The 17483-nt window shown below is 41.5% G+C and overlaps 2 protein-coding genes across 4 annotated transcripts in view; both read right to left on the bottom strand.

Annotated features, from left to right (window-relative positions):
- Window positions 1-2330: 2330 nt before the first annotated feature.
- On the bottom strand, window positions 2331-8689 carry ATP5MG (ATP synthase membrane subunit g). Its single transcript, XM_047878111.1, has 3 exons — window positions 8539-8689; window positions 3845-4005; window positions 2331-2533 (listed from the first exon to the last, which is right to left on the bottom strand). The coding sequence occupies exons 1-3, from the start codon at window positions 8636-8638 to the stop codon at window positions 2435-2437; spliced, it is 360 nt and encodes a 119-aa protein (XP_047734067.1). The 5' UTR covers window positions 8639-8689; the 3' UTR covers window positions 2331-2434.
- Window positions 8690-10535: 1846 nt separating this feature from the next.
- UBE4A (ubiquitination factor E4A) overlaps window positions 10536-17483 on the bottom strand; it is a 36136-nt gene continuing 29188 nt past the window's right edge. The window contains exons 17-20 of one of the 3 annotated variants that reach the window (XM_047878088.1): window positions 16980-17160; window positions 16393-16540; window positions 14701-14858; window positions 10536-13543 (exon numbers count right to left, since the gene is read on the bottom strand). In XM_047878088.1, coding sequence (XP_047734044.1) covers window positions 13414-13543; window positions 14701-14858; window positions 16393-16540; window positions 16980-17160 — 617 coding nt within the window. In that variant the 3' untranslated portion in view covers window positions 10536-13413. Of the gene's footprint in view, window positions 13544-14700; window positions 14859-15616; window positions 16180-16392; window positions 17161-17483 lie in introns of those variants that run through there. The other 2 variants (XM_047878089.1, XR_007156292.1) reach the window with 2 other exon arrangements.

Raw genomic sequence — 17483 nt, 5'->3', positions numbered from 1 at the left:
GGAGGTGCGCAGTGAGTATCTGAGGGGTGCTCGAGTTGTCAGTGGCAATCACTGGGTACACACAAATTCGGTGAAAGACAGCCTTGATGGTTCTTTACTGGGAGATAAGGCATGTGGGATTTAGGAGGGCAGAAGGTAACTGGCTGGTGAGGGGAAGGTGCCACTTTAAGGAGCCCACTGCTCTTTTAACCTAAGAAAACTCTATACATGCACTGCTAGCCACCACACATCAGAGGTGCGCTGTACGGCAGACGAGGAAGTTGCAGTGAAGTGAGCAGTCAATGTTTATTTTGAGAACTTTCTGGGGTGACCAGATGGTTGAAAAACATGACACGTCGCGAATCAACTAAGCCTTGTAGGTTAGTAGTGCTAGCTGCCTCCACACCGTGAAATGCGTGTTTTTGTTAATCTTAATACTCCCTGTATGAAATGGAGAAACTCATAAAGATCACCCTTATTGTAGTAGTCAGTGATTCTCAGTCTTTTGAAATGCATATTTTTTTTTTTTTAAATTTTTTTTTTTCAACGTTTTTATTTATTTTTGGGACAGAGAGAGACAGAGCATGAACGGGGGAGGGGCAGAGAGAGAGGGAGACACAGAATCGGAAACAGGCTCCAGGCTCCGAGCCATCAGCCCAGAGCCTGACGCGGGGCTCGAACTCACGGACCGCGAGATCGTGACCTGGCTGAAGTCGGACGCTTAACCGACTGCGCCACCCAGGCGCCCCTGAAATGCATATTTTAAGTCACCGAATGCCCTTTGAAGAGAATGCCCTTTGAAGAGGCAGTTTCGGTTTTGACCACCTGTGATCAGTGCGAGAAGCAGTAAGTCAGGCATCGCTTCATTTCAAAAGAGCAGCAGCCTCTGTGTTGACTTTCCTGCCGATCACTTAGGAAAACTGTCCCGTTTACTAAGCTACAGCAGTTTTCTGAATGCGGTGGGCAAATGACTGGATAAATGTTTAGTACTGTTAAAGAAGTAATACTATATACGGTGAGCCACGATGCTTTTCCAATATGCAACCATCTTTTGGTTCTCATCAGCTGGTAAAACACGTTTTGCAATGGTTGCAAGACCGTTCTAATGGACTTAGAAACATACCAATAAGCCATTCAAAGATGGTATGATCCCCAGAAAAGCCAACAACTGATTAAGTCTCTTTTATATCCTCAATAAAACAGCTCAAGAAGGGGCACCTGGGTGGCTCAGTTGGTTGGGTGTCTGACTTCAGCTCAGGTCATGATCTCACGGCTCCTGAGTTCGAGCCCCATGTCGGGCTCCGTGCTGACAGTTCAGAGCCTGGATCCTGCTTTGGATTCTGTGTCTCCTTCTCTTTCTTCCCTTCTCCCATTCACACTCTTGTCTCTCAAAAATGAATAAACGTTAAAAAAAATAAAAATAAAACAGCTCAAGAAGACAGGCAGATGGCAATCATTTCTATTTATTTCAGGATATAATGTATTATTTAGACCCATGGATGATACTAAATTATAACTATTTATTTATTTAAATGTTTATTTATTTTTGAGAGAGAGTGAGTGGGGGAGGGGCAAAGGACGAGGGGGAGGATACAGAACCTGAAGCAGGCTCCAGGCTCTGAGTTGTCAGCACAAAGCCCGACGCGGAGCTTGAACTAGGGAACGGTGAGACCATGACCTGGGCCGAAGTCGGATGCTTAACCAACTGAGCCACCCAGGCGCCCCTAAATTGTAGCTATTTAAATACCCACAGGGTATCTTATTTTTGCAAAGACAGGGTCTAAAAATCATAAAACTGGAAAAAACAGAATAGATTAATAATATAATACACATCAAAATTAGATTAAAAATGTACATCCTGGTTCTCATTTGCTATGTCCTGCGGTTAAAGACGTTACAAAGATACTCAGAATATCACCAAGTACTCCAGCATTTATAAATACAGGTGTTATCAAAAAATTCTATCTCTGATTTTGGCAAAGAGAAACCATCCAAATTTTGTTCTTTGTATATTACTAACACAATTTAACCATATCAGTTTGGCACGTGGTATTACTATTTTTCCTACTGTAGCAAGTTCTAGTTTTCCCAAGTCTTTCCCTGGAAAGACTTTCCCTATTCTGGAAATAAATTTATCATCTATTTTAAACACTCAATTAGAATGTTAATCTATTGTTCAAATTATCCTCATAAATGCATACCCCAGGTTGGTATGTTCACATAGATCCTTTCCGATTTTAGGCTAAGCAAAAGACATGCACTCAGAGCTGTATTAAAGCAAAAGACAACTCCTCTTATTATCAAGAGAAACTGTGATCCTTCCATGTAGTGTCTGATAGAGAAAACATTGATTTTGATACATTATCTTATTTTATTCAAATACCAGTCTGATCACATATTGTCCAAAAACACTCAAATAACAAACCAAATACAGACAGATGTTAAAGATTGGTCTTCAAACATCATAACCAATGATGCCACGCTTGCCTATGATCTCGCCGACATAAAACCACATCCACACCTCAGTGGCCACCAAACCATTCAGCAGAGCTTCCTGAAAAAAGCAGCATAAATTTTAATGTACATTTTTTCTTACATATTTAAAAGTATTCTCTTCCAGGAGTAAGCAACAGAATATAAGGATGCTATTCATTTAGAGGGCAATTTTAGCCCAAGTCAAGAATTACCGATGTTAACTTTGTTCAACTGCTGAGGACACTTGAACTTTCAATTATGTAAGGTAAATAGTCCAGAGCTTATAAATTCTTTCAAAGCGTTCTTTAAAGAGCTGAACTGACTTAACCCTTTCATTATTAGTTTATGAGACACTTTATGAGCCCTAAAACAACCCACATCCTGGAAAGAGCTGACACATTTCGACAGGGCATTCATATGAAAGGATAGGAAGGCAAGTCTCAGAACAGACAATTCTGTCTGGCCAAAGAGAGTTTGTTGAGAGTTGAAGAGCTTGGTCTTCCCCTTTATTCATTTATTATTTGGTTTAACTCTTTCCAAGTATTCAGTGAATATTCAGTTTCCCAGATCAATGTTGTACTGCCCTGAGAGCAAAAAAAAAAGCACATGACTGGTTCCTAAAAGCAATGCTGCACGCAAGCAACCATGGATCTTGAAGCTCTAGTTGAAAAAAGTATTTTCCCACAACACAACTGGGCCTGTTCCTTTAAGTACCTGGATGTGAATTTTCATTTTCCCCTTCAAAAGAGACCAGAAATATTGGAAGTCTCCTGAAAAATAACTATTTTCCAGGATGTAGATTCTAAAGGCAGCAGTAATTTAGTTATTTAGGGTTTTTTGTATCCTGTGTTTGGCTCAAGCAAGCAAACATAAAATCCAAGCTCCAATTCTTACAGTCTTTAGATTTTATCTTAATGCAATTCAATAACCCTTCATGTTACGGGATGTGCTTGCTAGGTTTTGGTATTTTTATCTTCCATATGAGTGTTAGCCTCCTGATTGTGATATAGTCCAAGAGATCTTTTGGCTACACTGGGAATATTTCCAGGACTACAGATTGAAAAAAAGTATAGAATCAGCAAAGTAAGCCATCCTATTTCAGTATACTAACCAAAACAGGAGAGGGAAAAAAGGTGCCCCGTAAAAATGCTCACTTCTTTGTTATACGACTAATAGGAAACGAAGACATAAAATAGCTTGAATTATTTCAACCCAGATGACAAAATTAGAAAGGTAAATATCTTTCGCAGCAGTCAAGAAACAGATTATCTCTCATTATTTAGGTTTCGGCCTCACTGGAAAATACATGTATTAACCAAAACAATCAGAATAATCCCAAGGGAAGACATTTTCTGTTATGCACATACGTTTTCATTTAGCCTATAGTTACCTTAACTGTAAGCTGTTTGAAGCTACCAGTTTGAGCGCTCTTGACTATTTTTTTCAAGCTCTGAATAGCTGTAGGGATCTCAGCAGGGGTTGGAGGAACCAGCTCAACCTTGGCATAGTGCCAAAATGTGGCCAATCGAGGCTTCGAGTAAGTCACAGCAGCTGGAAAACAAAACAAAACAAAACAAAAAACCAGGATGAACTCACTAGAGACCGAAAGAAGCAGATGTGTGGGCTGGACACAAATATTTATTCATGCATCACATTCATTCACTGCTTGTACCAAATGTGCACCCGGTGTGAAAAGTCAAAGCTGCTCCCTGGTAACAAGAGGCTTTTAAAGATGCAGAACACCTGTGTCACAGGGACGCTCAATCAGGCAGGAAGCTAGAAACACATTCAATTATGCCACGACTTCGCTAGTGGCCAGCTAGTACTGTTACTTCATTTATGAACGGCAAACCTAGTTAACTGTAAAGTTACTAGAAGCTGGATCCAAAAGCAAGACAACAGCAGCAACGTAACCATTATTTTCTTGGCAAAGAGAGTAGAAAATCTGAAGGGAACGGGGCAGAAGAGGAGGGAAGGAGCTACACAGAACAGCATCCTTAAGAATAAGATTAAAACTTGTCACAATGTTGGCCACAAATCCAGATGGAATTATACCAATTAGGGCCCATTTTTGGTATCCTCATCAATATGTGAATTAAATCTTTCTTTAACAAAAGCCCAGCTGCTGCTCCTTCAAAACGCCACCAATAACAATAAAACCTACAAGTATTGTTCAGAGTAGCCAAAACTCAAATCTATTACTATGCTGAAATTCCTCAAGGTATTTACGATTTCAGAGAAAAAAAAATCCATTAATAACCAGGGTAGATGTGAAACTATGGTAGTCATTTCAGCGAGAAAGGCATTTTATAAAAAATGTCACAAGACAAACGTTAACAAAAACAGCACAAATGCATGAACACACATAAAGTGCCCACTATCGACAGATCCATTATCCAAGGTTCTTGGTACTTTTCCTATTATTAGCTTCCTGTATTTGGGTATTTCACTACTCTCAGAATTACTATCTGTATCATCCTTTGTGCTTAGAGCCATGGGTAAATCTTCAAGCAGACGCAAAGCTCTAACAGACAATTCTACAAAGAAGATGAGGCCATCAAAGAGTACAAAGTCTTGTGTGATTGTCTTTAAAACTATCCTCAACACACAGATATTTCATCTTTAAAAAAAATTTTTTATGCTTGAGAGAGAAAGGGTGTGAGTGAGCAAAGGGCAGAGAGAGAGGGAGAGAGAATCTCATGCAGACTCCGCAGTTAGCATGGAGCCCAGAGCCCGGACCGTGAGCTCACGAACCGTGCGATCCTGAGCCGAAGTCAGATGCTTAACCGACCGAGCCACCCAGGTGCCCCTCATTCTTTTTTTTTTTTTTTTAAATCAGTACTCTGTACACAAACACTGTACTTTAGTTGGTAAACTTGTTTTTCAGGGAGTATAGATTAAAAAGTTTGAAACTGCTTTACATATATATAAGGAATAAAACATAAATAAATGATGGGCTCAGTCAGGTAAGTGTCTGACTCTTGATTTCAGCTCTCACAGTTCGTTGGATTGAGCCCCACGTTGGGCTCCACACTGACAGTGCGGAGCCTGCTCGGGATTCTCTCTCGCCCTCTATCTCAGTGCCTGGATCTTAGTTTCAAAATACCATTGTCCAACAAAAGAAACTAGGGCTCCTTGGATAAATGGCTGATTCTAAGACTGGGGCAGGGAAAATGTAACATGAGGATCTTGTAGTACAAGTCAATGGGACAGATATGCTAACCTTGAAAGAGTTCTCAATGGCCAAGGCTGCAACAATTTGAACAAAATAAATAACATACTATTGGAGGCACTAAGTATGAAATAAATGTACAGGAGTCCACACAATAAATGGCTGAATAAACGGGGAAGGAGAACAAACCCTTCTCATAAAATTCCACTTAATTATATGTAAATACTCCTTCCTACAGGAGATGGAATCCCTGCTGTTGGCTGCTGCTCCTAGCCCCTGCCATGGGGTAGACTTAGTTACTTGTTCTGGAGAAGAGGTTATGGGAAGAGAAAAACAGTAACTTTACAGAGGAGAAATCTAGTAACACTACCTTAACCAAATGATGAAAGTTAACTTGACCAGTGATGGATGTTACATGGGTATCATGTACATCCTGATATGTGATTAGGGCACTTGTGGCATTCTTTCTCAAAACCCATAGCTCCAGACTAATCCTGAGAAAAATACCAGACAAAGCCGGACTGGGGAACTTTATAGCATACCTAGATAGATATCTACATAGACACCGTAAAGACTGTCAAGGTCATGAAAAGTAAGAAAAACTATTAAAGTCTCACATGCCAGAGGAAACTACGGAAATAACAATACAACGTGGAACCTGTACTGGCTCCTGGGACAGAAAGTGATTAATGGAAAAACTGATACAATCCAAATAAAGTTTCAAGTTTGGCAAATAGGAAAAAAACATTAGATTCTATGACTTCTCGGGAGAAGTCTGATTATAAAATTACTTTTATAAGCTTCTTTGTATCCCTATGGGAATTAACAGACATAGGTGTTTTGTTTATTTGTTTGTTTTTTTAAAGTAAACTATGCCAAGCACGTGGCTTGAACTCGTGGCCCTGAGACCAAGAGTCACATGCTCTACGGACTGAACCACCCAGGCGCCCTCACAGACAGTAATATTTTTTAAGATTTTATTTTATTTTTGGGGCGCCTGGGTGGCGCAGTCGATTAACTGTCCGACTTCGGCCAGGTCACGATCTCGCGGTCCTTGAGTTGGAGCCCCGCGTCGGGCTCTGGGCTGATGGCTCGGAGCCTGGAGCCTGTTTCCCATTCTGTGTCTCCCTCTCTCTCTGCCCCTCCCCCGTTCATGCTCTGTCTCGCTCTGTCTCTCTCTGTCCCAAAAATAAATAAACGTAAAAAAAGTTTAAAAAAAAAAGATTTTATTTCATTTTTTAATTTTTTTTAGAGAGCAAGAGCGAGAGTGAGTAGGGGAGAGGGACAGAGAGAGAATCTCCAGCAGGCTCCACTCTCATCTTGGAGCCTTGATCTCACGGCCCTGGCATCATGACCTGAGCTGAAACGAAAAGTCAGATGCTCAACAACTGAGCCACCCTGGCGCCCCTTAAGATTTTATTTTTAAGTTATCTCTACACCCAACGTGGGGCTCAAACCCACAACTCCCGAGATCAAAAGTGCATGCTCCACCGACTGAGCCAGCCATGACCCCCAATTTTTATTTAATACTTAACATTCACATTTAACACACTGAAGTATATTACAAAGCAAAATATACTTCCATTATCTAACCTCCAGGTCCCAGCTGAGTTCTCTGAGTACTTTTGGAAGAATAACTGCTATCTTTCAATTACTCACACTAATAGAGGGAAGAGTTTAGTTCATAATAAAAAAATTTCTTGTATTACTTTTATTTTTGGATTTTATTTCTAAAATTCGTTTGCAATCGCACCACCTGAAAGATGTGAAAGCCAAGGTCGGGGGGAAACAATCCACCTGAAACTTAAAAAATTTTGCTTCAAATCACCCACAAAGTCCAAAGGATGAAGCCACAATCCCCTCCTTCTCATTTATGTAAAATTGCATGGAACTTTATCACCAACAGTCATCACAACAGTTACTGAGATGATCTTAGTAACACTGGAAACTCAAGTTCTTTGGGAAAATGTGTCAATTAGTAGACTTCGAGGGGCTGTGTAGGAGGAGAGAACCAAGCATTATGGCAAGGCCTTCAAGAACTCATTGTTTGGCTGCTGATGGGAGGAAAGGAAGAAGGTGCATAAAAAGGTACCAGTCACAATAACAATGGTTCAAAAACATTACCTTTACTTAAAAAGTTTACCTCGCCTTGGAAATAAAATGAATGGCTTGCTACCCAGCAGACAACTGCAATTATTTCCTGACAGAAGACACTCCTACTCGGGACTGTCACTGTTCAGGATTGTTCTGAAATACAGCGGCCTTCCAGCGAGACCTCAGATTTATCAAACTGGAAAAACTCTTCCAATGTTAAGCTAGATAGTAAAGACTACTGTTTAGAGACCTCCCTTTCTACATTTGTTGGAGCGGGGGTACTTGCCCACAAAGTCCAATTCCACCTAACATTTCCATTAAGGAAACATTTCCCAATCTGGCCAGGACAGAAAGCAGTCAACGTCCCAAAGCACACGTATCCCTAAAGATTTATGTACACTTCCAGATACTCCATGCGAGAACCAGACAACCCGATGCGGCCGAATTTACGTTGCTTTCCCTCGTCTCTGCCCTCCTTTTCCCTCGCTCTGCTGCCAGGGCCATCCCTCCATATTCCCAACTCCTTGAGATCGAAGGGGGCGTAATGGCGGCAGTGCCGGGCGACTGCAGGCTTCCCGAACACTTCTTCCCTCCTACAGCGTCATGGTTACAACTCAGGGATCCTAGGCCGTGCCGAGAACCCAAGCTGCAGGACAGGCGAAAGGAAGGCTAGAGGAGTCGCAGACCGGCCCCTGCTTCCCACCCCCCAACCCCCAGCCCCGGCCGCCCCGCCCCGGTTCCTGCCGGCCCCTCGAGGTACCACCGCCCGCGTCTTCCTCTCAGGTCCTCCCGTCCTGGCAGCCCGCAGCCGCGCTCACCGTTCACCAGCGCCGGGGCCTTCTCCGCGAGGTTACGGACAAACTGGGCCATGGTTAGAGGATGGAGAGTCCGTCTCCCCGGACGCCCGCTGAATGTCATCCCCCGGAAGGACCCGCCGCAGGACCCCGTTCCGCTTCCCAGGTCAGGCCTCCTCTTGGCGCGCCGGTCCCAGGTATTCAGGTGTCCTGTTATCTTTCCGGAATCCAGCTGGCCAGATTATTTTCTTCAGTCGCAGGGGAGAAAGTGGATATGAAAAGGTGAGGTCAGAGAGCACGTAGAGAGCAGTGGGATTCCGCAGAGAAACAGGCATTTCTTGGGGCAGCCGCTCGCGGAGGCCCGGAAGGCCGGCGAGCGGAGGCCGGGCGCATGCGCCGTGAGCCTCCAGTGCTTAGCGCGGCGCGGGTCTGTAGTTTTTTTGCGTGGGGTGTCGTAGGCGCTTTTCTGAGAGAACGTGGGAAGTTAGGGCTGGAAGGCATGTCTAAGGTGTTCCTAGGTCAGCACGATCGTCTTCTAAAGGCAGACAGGGTCCTAAGCCAAATATGGAAAGTTATGGGCAGAGCAAGCGCCACATCACATCACCTGTCATCTGACGCAGTCCTTTGCCTTTCATTAGCTCTTTTCTAACCCCGATCTCCCCCACATCTTGTATCGAGATCTGGGCTCTCCCGGTTCACTGGTGAGCCACAAGGAACTGCGCAGACGTGAACCAGAAAACATTGACTGAGGGCCTCCAGTATGCCAGGCATTTTGGAATTTAAAGAAAGCCTGTGTGTTAGGCAGTGACCCCATTTAAGTCTGAGATTGATAAATGGCCACATAGCTAGTGAGTGGCGGAGTTGGGATCGCAAGAGGTTTCAGTGTAAACAGGCAAGGGGCATCAGTATCCCATGAGGGGTGGTGATCTGGGAAGACTTCCAGAAAAGATTGAATTGGTGTGTAACAGAAGCTCTCTACCACACGGTTGAAACTTTATAGTTTAATGTGACCGGAAGCAAAGATTATAATGTAGGGAAGTGGCATTTGATGAGAAAAACATAATGGTATGTACCCTGGAGAAACCTGAGCGGATCTGATTGATGGAACAGAGGTGGAGAGAAAAATTAGGGGTGATATCAAGGAGCCAAGAGCATCATTTCAGTGCCAAAATCAGCTGCCAAATGTTCCAGAGAAATCAAATTAAGGATGAGAAAGTTAATTTACCAATATGGAAATATTAGAGCAGTTTGAGAAAATTAGGATAGAAACCAGAGTGAGTGAATATGGCTATAAAGGAAGAGGAGTCAGAAAGCTAAATAAGGATGTGGAACATAAATAAGGTAGAGAGAAGATGCAGAATTGATACCTGAAGAGACCAGAAATTGGTGGGATTAGCCTTGGAAGCATGGGGCCTTTTCCATGGATGGGATGATGGGAGAGAAATTTGAAAGTGGAAATTCTGAAGTCTTTATCTTCCCAGTAAAGTGAAAAGGCAAGATCTTCAGTGAAGGCTACGTGAGAGGTCGGAGAAACTGGAGAAAAAAGGTTAAAGCTTGAATTTCTGGACACACAGAAGGGTTGCTGGGCACTGTTGGCAACCACAGATTGGTGTTCACACTGCTCTAAAGACTGTCATTTTCCTACAACAGCGGTCTGGAGCTTGGATACTGGAACAGAGGGGAATGACTGGGTTAATCCAGGTTGAGGTCTTACATGGCAGAGGTATAGAAACACAGGGCAAGACAGGGAACATGGTAGTGAATGATGAAAATGAAAGACCTGGGGTTTAGGCCTGATAAAGAAAAGTGAAGCCAGAAGTGAACTGATTAGGAAAACACATGCCCCAAGACTCATCTGGGTAGCTCCAGGACCAGAAGCCTGGTAAGGCAGGTCAGACAGGTGACACACATTTGATAGCACCTTGAACAGAAGGGAAGGTCAGAGTCCCCTAAAATTTCAAGGGGATTTCTGAAACTGCCACTAGCTTTTCATACCATAATGAAGGAAGTGATAACAAAGGTTGTAAGTCAGGTGTTCATTTATTAAATACAAGCTTTGAACAAACACCCCCAGGCAAGTTTGACAAGAAGTAACCTTCCTGGAATGTTTCAAAATACAGTTACGTTGATCAAATTTTATTTCAATCAACCTTTTTGTTGTTTTATTTTTTTGTTTATTTGTTTCTAGGTTTTCCTGTGTTGCAGTTAGAGCATGTGCATTATTTCCTCATATGACATCAACAGTGCAGCGTCAGCCTCTCTGGCTTGTAAAGGCACCCAGTAGACTTCTGCTCTGGGCAATGGCTGCTTAGCAACCAGCATCAAATAAAGTAATGAAGCTTTTGTAGACTGTGATACCAAATAGGAACTGGCACCTTCACCTGCACCGGTAAAAAACTTTTAAAGTTTCTTTGTTTTTACATACCCATTAAAAACTATATATATTTAAAAAAAAAAAAACCAAACAACCAAATAAACCAAGATTGCTTGATAAAACCTACTTAAATAATTTTCCAAGTTTAGTTATTACCCTCTTGGTAAGCAATACTAGAGCTGATAAAGAGTCTTCATTTTCCTATCATACTCCAGCAAAGCCAGCACTTAAAACTAGGGATATCAGAAAGTCTGCTTGAATAGACTTAGAGCTGCTTCTGAGTTTCAGACAACAAAACATCTCTTCAAGCTTCTGAGCGCGTATATACACCACGGTGTATCAAGATGATAATTTTTTAGTCTTGTTTTTGGGATGTTCTTAAATTAAGGAAAGAAAAAGAAAAAAAGGCACAGAGGACACTTGGTTTCCTAACCAACAGTGGCCTTAAGCTAAACACTTGCTTTTGTGATGAGTTTAAAGATACTCAGCAGCATTAATGGTGCCACAGCCATTCATAAAAAGTTTCAGGAAATAACTTAAAAAAAAAAAAAAAAAAAAAAAAAAAAGGCTTGCCAGAAAAGGCTTACAATCTGAAGACCACAGAAGTAGAGTACAGACACAGATACAAGAGGCAGCATAGAGGTTGTTAACTAGAAAGCTGCTGGCAACAGCTGCCTTCTGAGGTTTTGTACCCATTTTTCCTCCAATTTTGTCCTAAAACTGGTCTTTTCTGCGCTTAAAAAAAAAACAACAAAACAAAACATCCTATTACATTGGGTTTGGAAAATAAATGCAAGTAGATAGAAGCTTATTTTTTTATACACAGTTCATTCGCAGAGCAGGAGGCTAATAAATATGAAATGAAGCTCATCTTAAGAAAATAAACAAATCCTGTTAACCCAAGCCTGAAAGGCCCAGGTTGCAGACTAAATTAGTATCTTACATTCTGGCATTTCCAAGAGTCCTAGACTCCTTTTTTTTTCATTATAAGCAACAGCAACAGGCAACTTTACCTAGGGTGGGATTCCCGCTGATACGAGGTTTTCCAAGTGACACCATCAAAAGCACATCAAGGACTGCTTAGAGCAACTTGTGCTGGAATATCGTACAACTACCATCTTCTCTGAAAGAGGCCACGGTTAAAAATGAAGCAGTGACCCCCGTTTCTAGATCATATCACTCTGTCACTTATGATATATTCAGGCTTACGGGGATAGTACTGTAGTCCATGGGGGAATGTGCCTCACTTAGCATGGTAAGCTGCACCTTTGAGTAGGGAGCGCGAGCTCAACTTGGACAAGTGGGGCCCATCCGCCTGCTAACTACACAGGGCTAAGTGGATATTTAAATTGGCTGTGGACAAGGTTGTGCTCAAATTCCTACTTTGCTAATTGATGATCTAAGGCTGAGTTAGAAGCAGATCTTGGAAATTGGGTCACAGGCCCAAACAAACGTTAACTATATACATGTTATAGTCTCAGAATTTTGTCTAGCGTAAGTGTGTCAGTAAACATGGCCACACACTGCATACATCTTACCATGGAAGAGACAATATAGAGTGGTACTCAGTTTACACTAGACCAATATAAAAATGTACATGGTGTATATATATACTGAGATATGCTGTTGATGAGTGTCTTAAAATGACATTTTTCATGGTTACCGTATTTGTTCCCTAACTTTTCTACTCAAGCCTAGTCCTTATAGCAACAGTTTTCTTCCTTTTTTCTTTCACCTCAGAATTTTCTGAAGAAAGTGTCAACAATTCATGTCTGTCCTACCAATCCTCCTAAAAATATTATGGGGTATATATAAGTTTTGGGGTAGTGATAACCCCAGGGGCGATTTCATGGGATCTTTTGAGTTACAAGAGAACACAAAATTAAGAACTACCAACAGAAATTGCATCAGATTCCTTTTTGAAAATCTCATCTATTGTATTCAAAAGTCTACTCAAACATCAAGGGATCTGCCTTTGTGTGAAAGGTTATTCTGTAACATGGCGGAGCCGTAACAAGAAAAGGGCTGACATCCGGGTCATGAAGACTAGTAAATAGCTTGACGACACAGGACTTTCTGGTGGTGTCAGCTGTCACTGAAATATGTGACCCCATATACTTAAAAGCCGTGTTCACCAAAGGTGTTCGAGCAGTTCTTGGAAGAACAACAGTAAGATGGCAGGAAGTTTCAGTAGCTGAAGTTAATATAACTTAAGGTAGGAAAAGGAAGAAAAAAGAGTAGGAAGAGAGAACAAAGGGTACAATTAGCAATCGTTTCTAAACTTGGTGCTGCTATAATAAACATAATTTCCTGTAAGCCAGGAGAGCACTGTAAAGTTCTTAGGAATAAATCTAAAGTATCATAATTTGAGCAAGAGCAGTTCTCTAATCTAGTAAAAAAAAAAAAAAAAAAAGAAAGAAAGAAAGAAAAAGAAAAGGAACAGAACCAAAAAAAGAGAGAAACCACAAACAATTGTTTATCTACACTCTGGGATTGGGTTTTTGGTTCGTTTAGTTCACAGTAATTTATTCAAGTTGCTCCTTTTGTTGTTGTTTCCTCTCTGCGAGCCACCGTTGTATTTTTTCTTTTAGTTCTGTGTTTGGCCGGATCTGGTCCATGGTGAGGGGACTACGGTTAAAGGGATCGGTTTGGTCACTGGGACAAAGAGAGAAAGGGAAAGGGGTTATTTCCGCAAGTTCTGACACCCGGAGCCCAAGCTAGACCAGCTGGTGCATCTCCCTGTGGGACTGAAGCTAGACCGCACTGTGACAGAGTCGAGTGCCGACTTGAGGCCAGAAAGAATGAGATGAGAAAGAGTGGTTTTGGGGTGTTCTGCAGACTCTTTAGCTACGTGGTCTCTCTGCTTCTTAACAAACTTTATTTCGACATTGCTGTTCAGACGATCCTTGATTGGATTTCCCTCCCTGAGGCAGAGAGCCTGTGCACTCATGTCAGCGTAAAGAGCTGTTTGTAGTTTTAGTGACAGACTCTCGAGACAGTCTAAGATCTTAAGGGATAAAGCCCTGTAGACCGATACCTGAGTTAGTTGGCTGACTGCTACGTAAGTCAATGCAGATTATGGTTTCCTGACAGGTAAGAGGTTCTAGTATACTTTAAGGGCTGCTAAGTTTCCTGTCTGTATCCTGAGGCCACAATAAAATATAAGTTTTCACTGACGCTTTGGAAAAGACATACCATCTGGTACAGCCTTATGCATATAGTAAATGCTTAATACCAAATACCATGAAGTCGAAAATCCCTTTTTGCGATGTTTAAGCAACAGTATTTCCTTAAGTTTGGGTCAACTTCTAGAACTTAATTTCTAAGTAGGAAGAGTCTCTCAGTACCCATTTCTATCTAATGTAGCACGTACGGCCTGCAGGCTTGGTGAACCTCGTGGCCACCATGGCTGAGTACCGTAGCAGCAGCAGCAGCAGATGGGTTAACCCATGTGATGGCTACAGTGTAAAAACCAAGTTAAACAAAATAAACTGGTCGTTTATATTTTTACAACTGAAATAAAATTAAAACAAGTTTCAGTCAACTTCTACTTCAGGTTGACCTAATTCGTAACATACACTGCCAGAGAGGACCTCCTTAAGGGAATTTCTCAACGGAGTGTCTTGTTGTGGAGGTTTAAATCCTTACCAATCAAGCGATACACCTCTACCGAAATGCCTCCCCAGCTCACTAATAAATCAAGAACGTGGGACACCTACTGGGCGCACAGCTCTCTATTAGGAAACTGCGAAAAGAGGAGAGCAAACAAACGTGCATCTGCTGCCTGGGGCTGCTCTTTGGGGCCGGCATACCTGAGCAGATGTCTGGCAATGGTGGATCTATCCACAGTGACTCTGGAGGATGGCAGCACCACAGGGTCGGACATGAGCGTGCTCATGATGGGATCCAGGAACTCATCGCAGGCGTCTGCGTACGTCTCCTCTTCCTGTTGCTGGAGGTCTGCTAGAGACTAAGCGCAAAACCTGGTAGTTAAGGTGACTTCACAGAGTCGCTGAATTCAAAACGCTCACTGACTATACCTTCATCTTCAAGGGTTATTTTTGGGTGTTCTTTACAGAGACCATGACAATCCTCAGCCTTCTTTTCTACACAAGCCAAGACAGGTATTATAAAAGCGAATTTAACATTCAACCCTAAGTCTGAAACTTCAGTTTGCCTCAGCTGCTGGCGGTCATGACTAGAGACGGGTTTAAGTGTTAACAGAAAAAGAAACCCATCACATGGGAGATCCTTCTGGCAACAGCCCTACTGTAAATGTCATAATTGAAAAGGGGATGGTGGGAGGAATTATTTACACAGTGCTCCATCACTCATGCAGTCTATGTATGAAAGGCAGCTTCTGGTTTTAGTTACAAACAGGTGTAGGAGGAGTTTAAAGTAGCTTCAACATTTTGATCTCTTCATGACTCTAGTTCCTCAAGAAGCCACCTGGGTAAGCTCTAGGCAAGAAGGAGCCCAACTCAAAAAGTAGCTCAAGGAAGGGAACACTGATGTCAGTAAGGAAGATTTGCTTTTTTTTTTTAAACAGTTTATTTATTTAAAAAAAATTTTTAATGTTTATTTATTTTTGAGAGAGAGAGAGAGAGAGAGAGACAGAGACAGAGAGAGACAGAGAGAGTGTGTGAGCGGTGGAGGGGCAGAGAAAGAGGGAGACACGGAATCCGAAGCAGGCTCTAGACTCGGAGCTGTCAGCATAGAGCCCGATGTGGGCTCAAACTCATGAACCGTGAGATCATAACCTGAGTTGAAATCAAGAGTCGGAGGGTTAACTGACTGAGCCACCCAGACACCACTCTTTTTTTTTTTTTTAATAAGGAAGGTTTTCTATTAGAGTCGGTGCCATGATTTTCCCTTCTTTGTAATGCTAATGAAGGTCGATCAAACTTCAACCAGAGGGATTAGCTGAATATAAGACAGTATTTTTATCTATCAAATGTATGACTATTCCCATATAAGCCAACTACTAAGTACAAATATAATGAACAGAGAAAATCCAAAAAAATCAAACGACTAAAAACAACTGATCTTGAATTCTATTCGAAAAAGTTCTGGGTTAATGACATAGATTTTCAAACCTATTGGTAACACTGTGCAGAAAAGTTTTCATAAAAACAGCCTATAAAAATCTGTACATTCTTCTCTTCCAGTAGAAGTTTCTTAAATCGATTTTCTGTTCTTCCCTCTCGTGTTGACAAGAGAATTAATATGGTAGTGATGATACGATATGGTGATGTGTGGAAGTGCTGAATCACTATATTGTACACCTGAAACTAATACAACATTGTATGTTAACTAACTGGATTTAAAATACAAACTTAAAATAAAAACAAGGTAGTTCTACTTATTCACTGCCTGGCAAGAATCATGTTTGTTTTCTCAAGACAATATCCTTTTTACCCTTTGAAATAGGGTAACCAGAAGAACAGCTGAGTCAACAAAGCGATTTCTATTGAATACATTAATAAACAAATTCTCCTCCTCACCTTGATTCTCTCTGCTAAGTTGCTGAAAGCCACAATCATATTCCCGGGCTTATTTATTTTCTTCAGGACTCGGACTGTCTGTGCAAAGAGAGTTGGGGAATAGGAACGTCCATCCTTGGGCACGGTGGCACAGAAGTTCTCCTCATCCCTGGAAGGTCAGCATCAGAAAAAAACTGAACATCAGAGGGTAGGTCAATGAAGGAGATAACATCTGGGTCGAGGAACAAGGCTCCCCACCACTTACACGCCACGAATGTTCTTTTGATTATAGAAAGGTTTCTTCTAGTTTTTAGCAAGGAAGTCTATCAAGTATCCTGCAACCTTAAAAGAATACTGCTTTTCCAAACATTGGTTAAAACTAGTAAAGTTTATCTTTGCACAGATAAAGGCAGAATGTTGAAAAATCTGAACAATGTCCCATAGGTCATACAACACTTCATTATTAAAACTACATAAAATTCCTTCACCTAACCAACTAGAAATGAACCATTTTTCTATTCGCACATAATCACCAGTCATTCCATTATCAAAATCCCAAATTAAAACATTAGCATTCCCTCTGGCTTGCCCAGTTAAATCTCAGGTACCCAAGATTTAAGTAGATAGTGCAGATATCTGATACGAGCTGCTGGGGTTTGAAGTCAAATTCACTGAAGTCCTTGACTTTTAAGGCCCCCATCTTGGGGCCAACCAGGTGCTGCAGGAAGTAGTTCAACATGGAGATGATGCGCTCAGCCAGGAAAGGATGCACAAAGAGTGATTTGATCTCTAGAAAAAAAGGCAAAGTCTATGAAAACTCAACCTATAAACCATCTTTTATTATGTCTTAGTTTCATTTGGAGACCTCTGGGAAATAGTTTTTAAATTATACAAGTAATACATTTTCATTGCAGTTGTGTTAGAGAACTGCGGTGAGCAAAACCAAAATATAAACCTAGCACCCAGAAATAAACACTGCTAACATTTTGCTAATACTTCCTTTTTAGCTTTTGTCCATATTTACATACACATTTTTAAAACAAAATGATTATCATGGTGTACATATTCTGTAACTTACTTTTTCAGTTAACTATATCATAACTATCTTACCA

Source organism: Prionailurus viverrinus, chromosome D1 (genome assembly GCF_022837055.1).
Source record: "Prionailurus viverrinus isolate Anna chromosome D1, UM_Priviv_1.0, whole genome shotgun sequence".
Taxonomy (NCBI): domain Eukaryota; kingdom Metazoa; phylum Chordata; class Mammalia; order Carnivora; family Felidae; genus Prionailurus; species Prionailurus viverrinus.
Note: the sequence above shows the minus strand (reverse complement) of the source record. Positions and strands in the feature narration are given on the sequence as shown.

Bases quoted from the DNA above. Each gene is read 5' to 3' on its own strand.
- ATP5MG (XM_047878111.1), bottom strand. From the start codon at position 8,638: ATGACATTCAGCGGGCGTCCGGGGAGACGGACTCTCCATCCTCTAACC. The intron at 4,006-8,538 runs GTGAGCGCGGCT...TTTGTTTTCCAG, and splicing joins GGCCCCGGCGCTGGTGAACG to CTGCTGTGACTTACTCGAAG. The intron at 2,534-3,844 runs GTAACTATAGGC...TGCTTTTTTCAG, and splicing joins TCAAACAGCTTACAGTTAAG to GAAGCTCTGCTGAATGGTTT.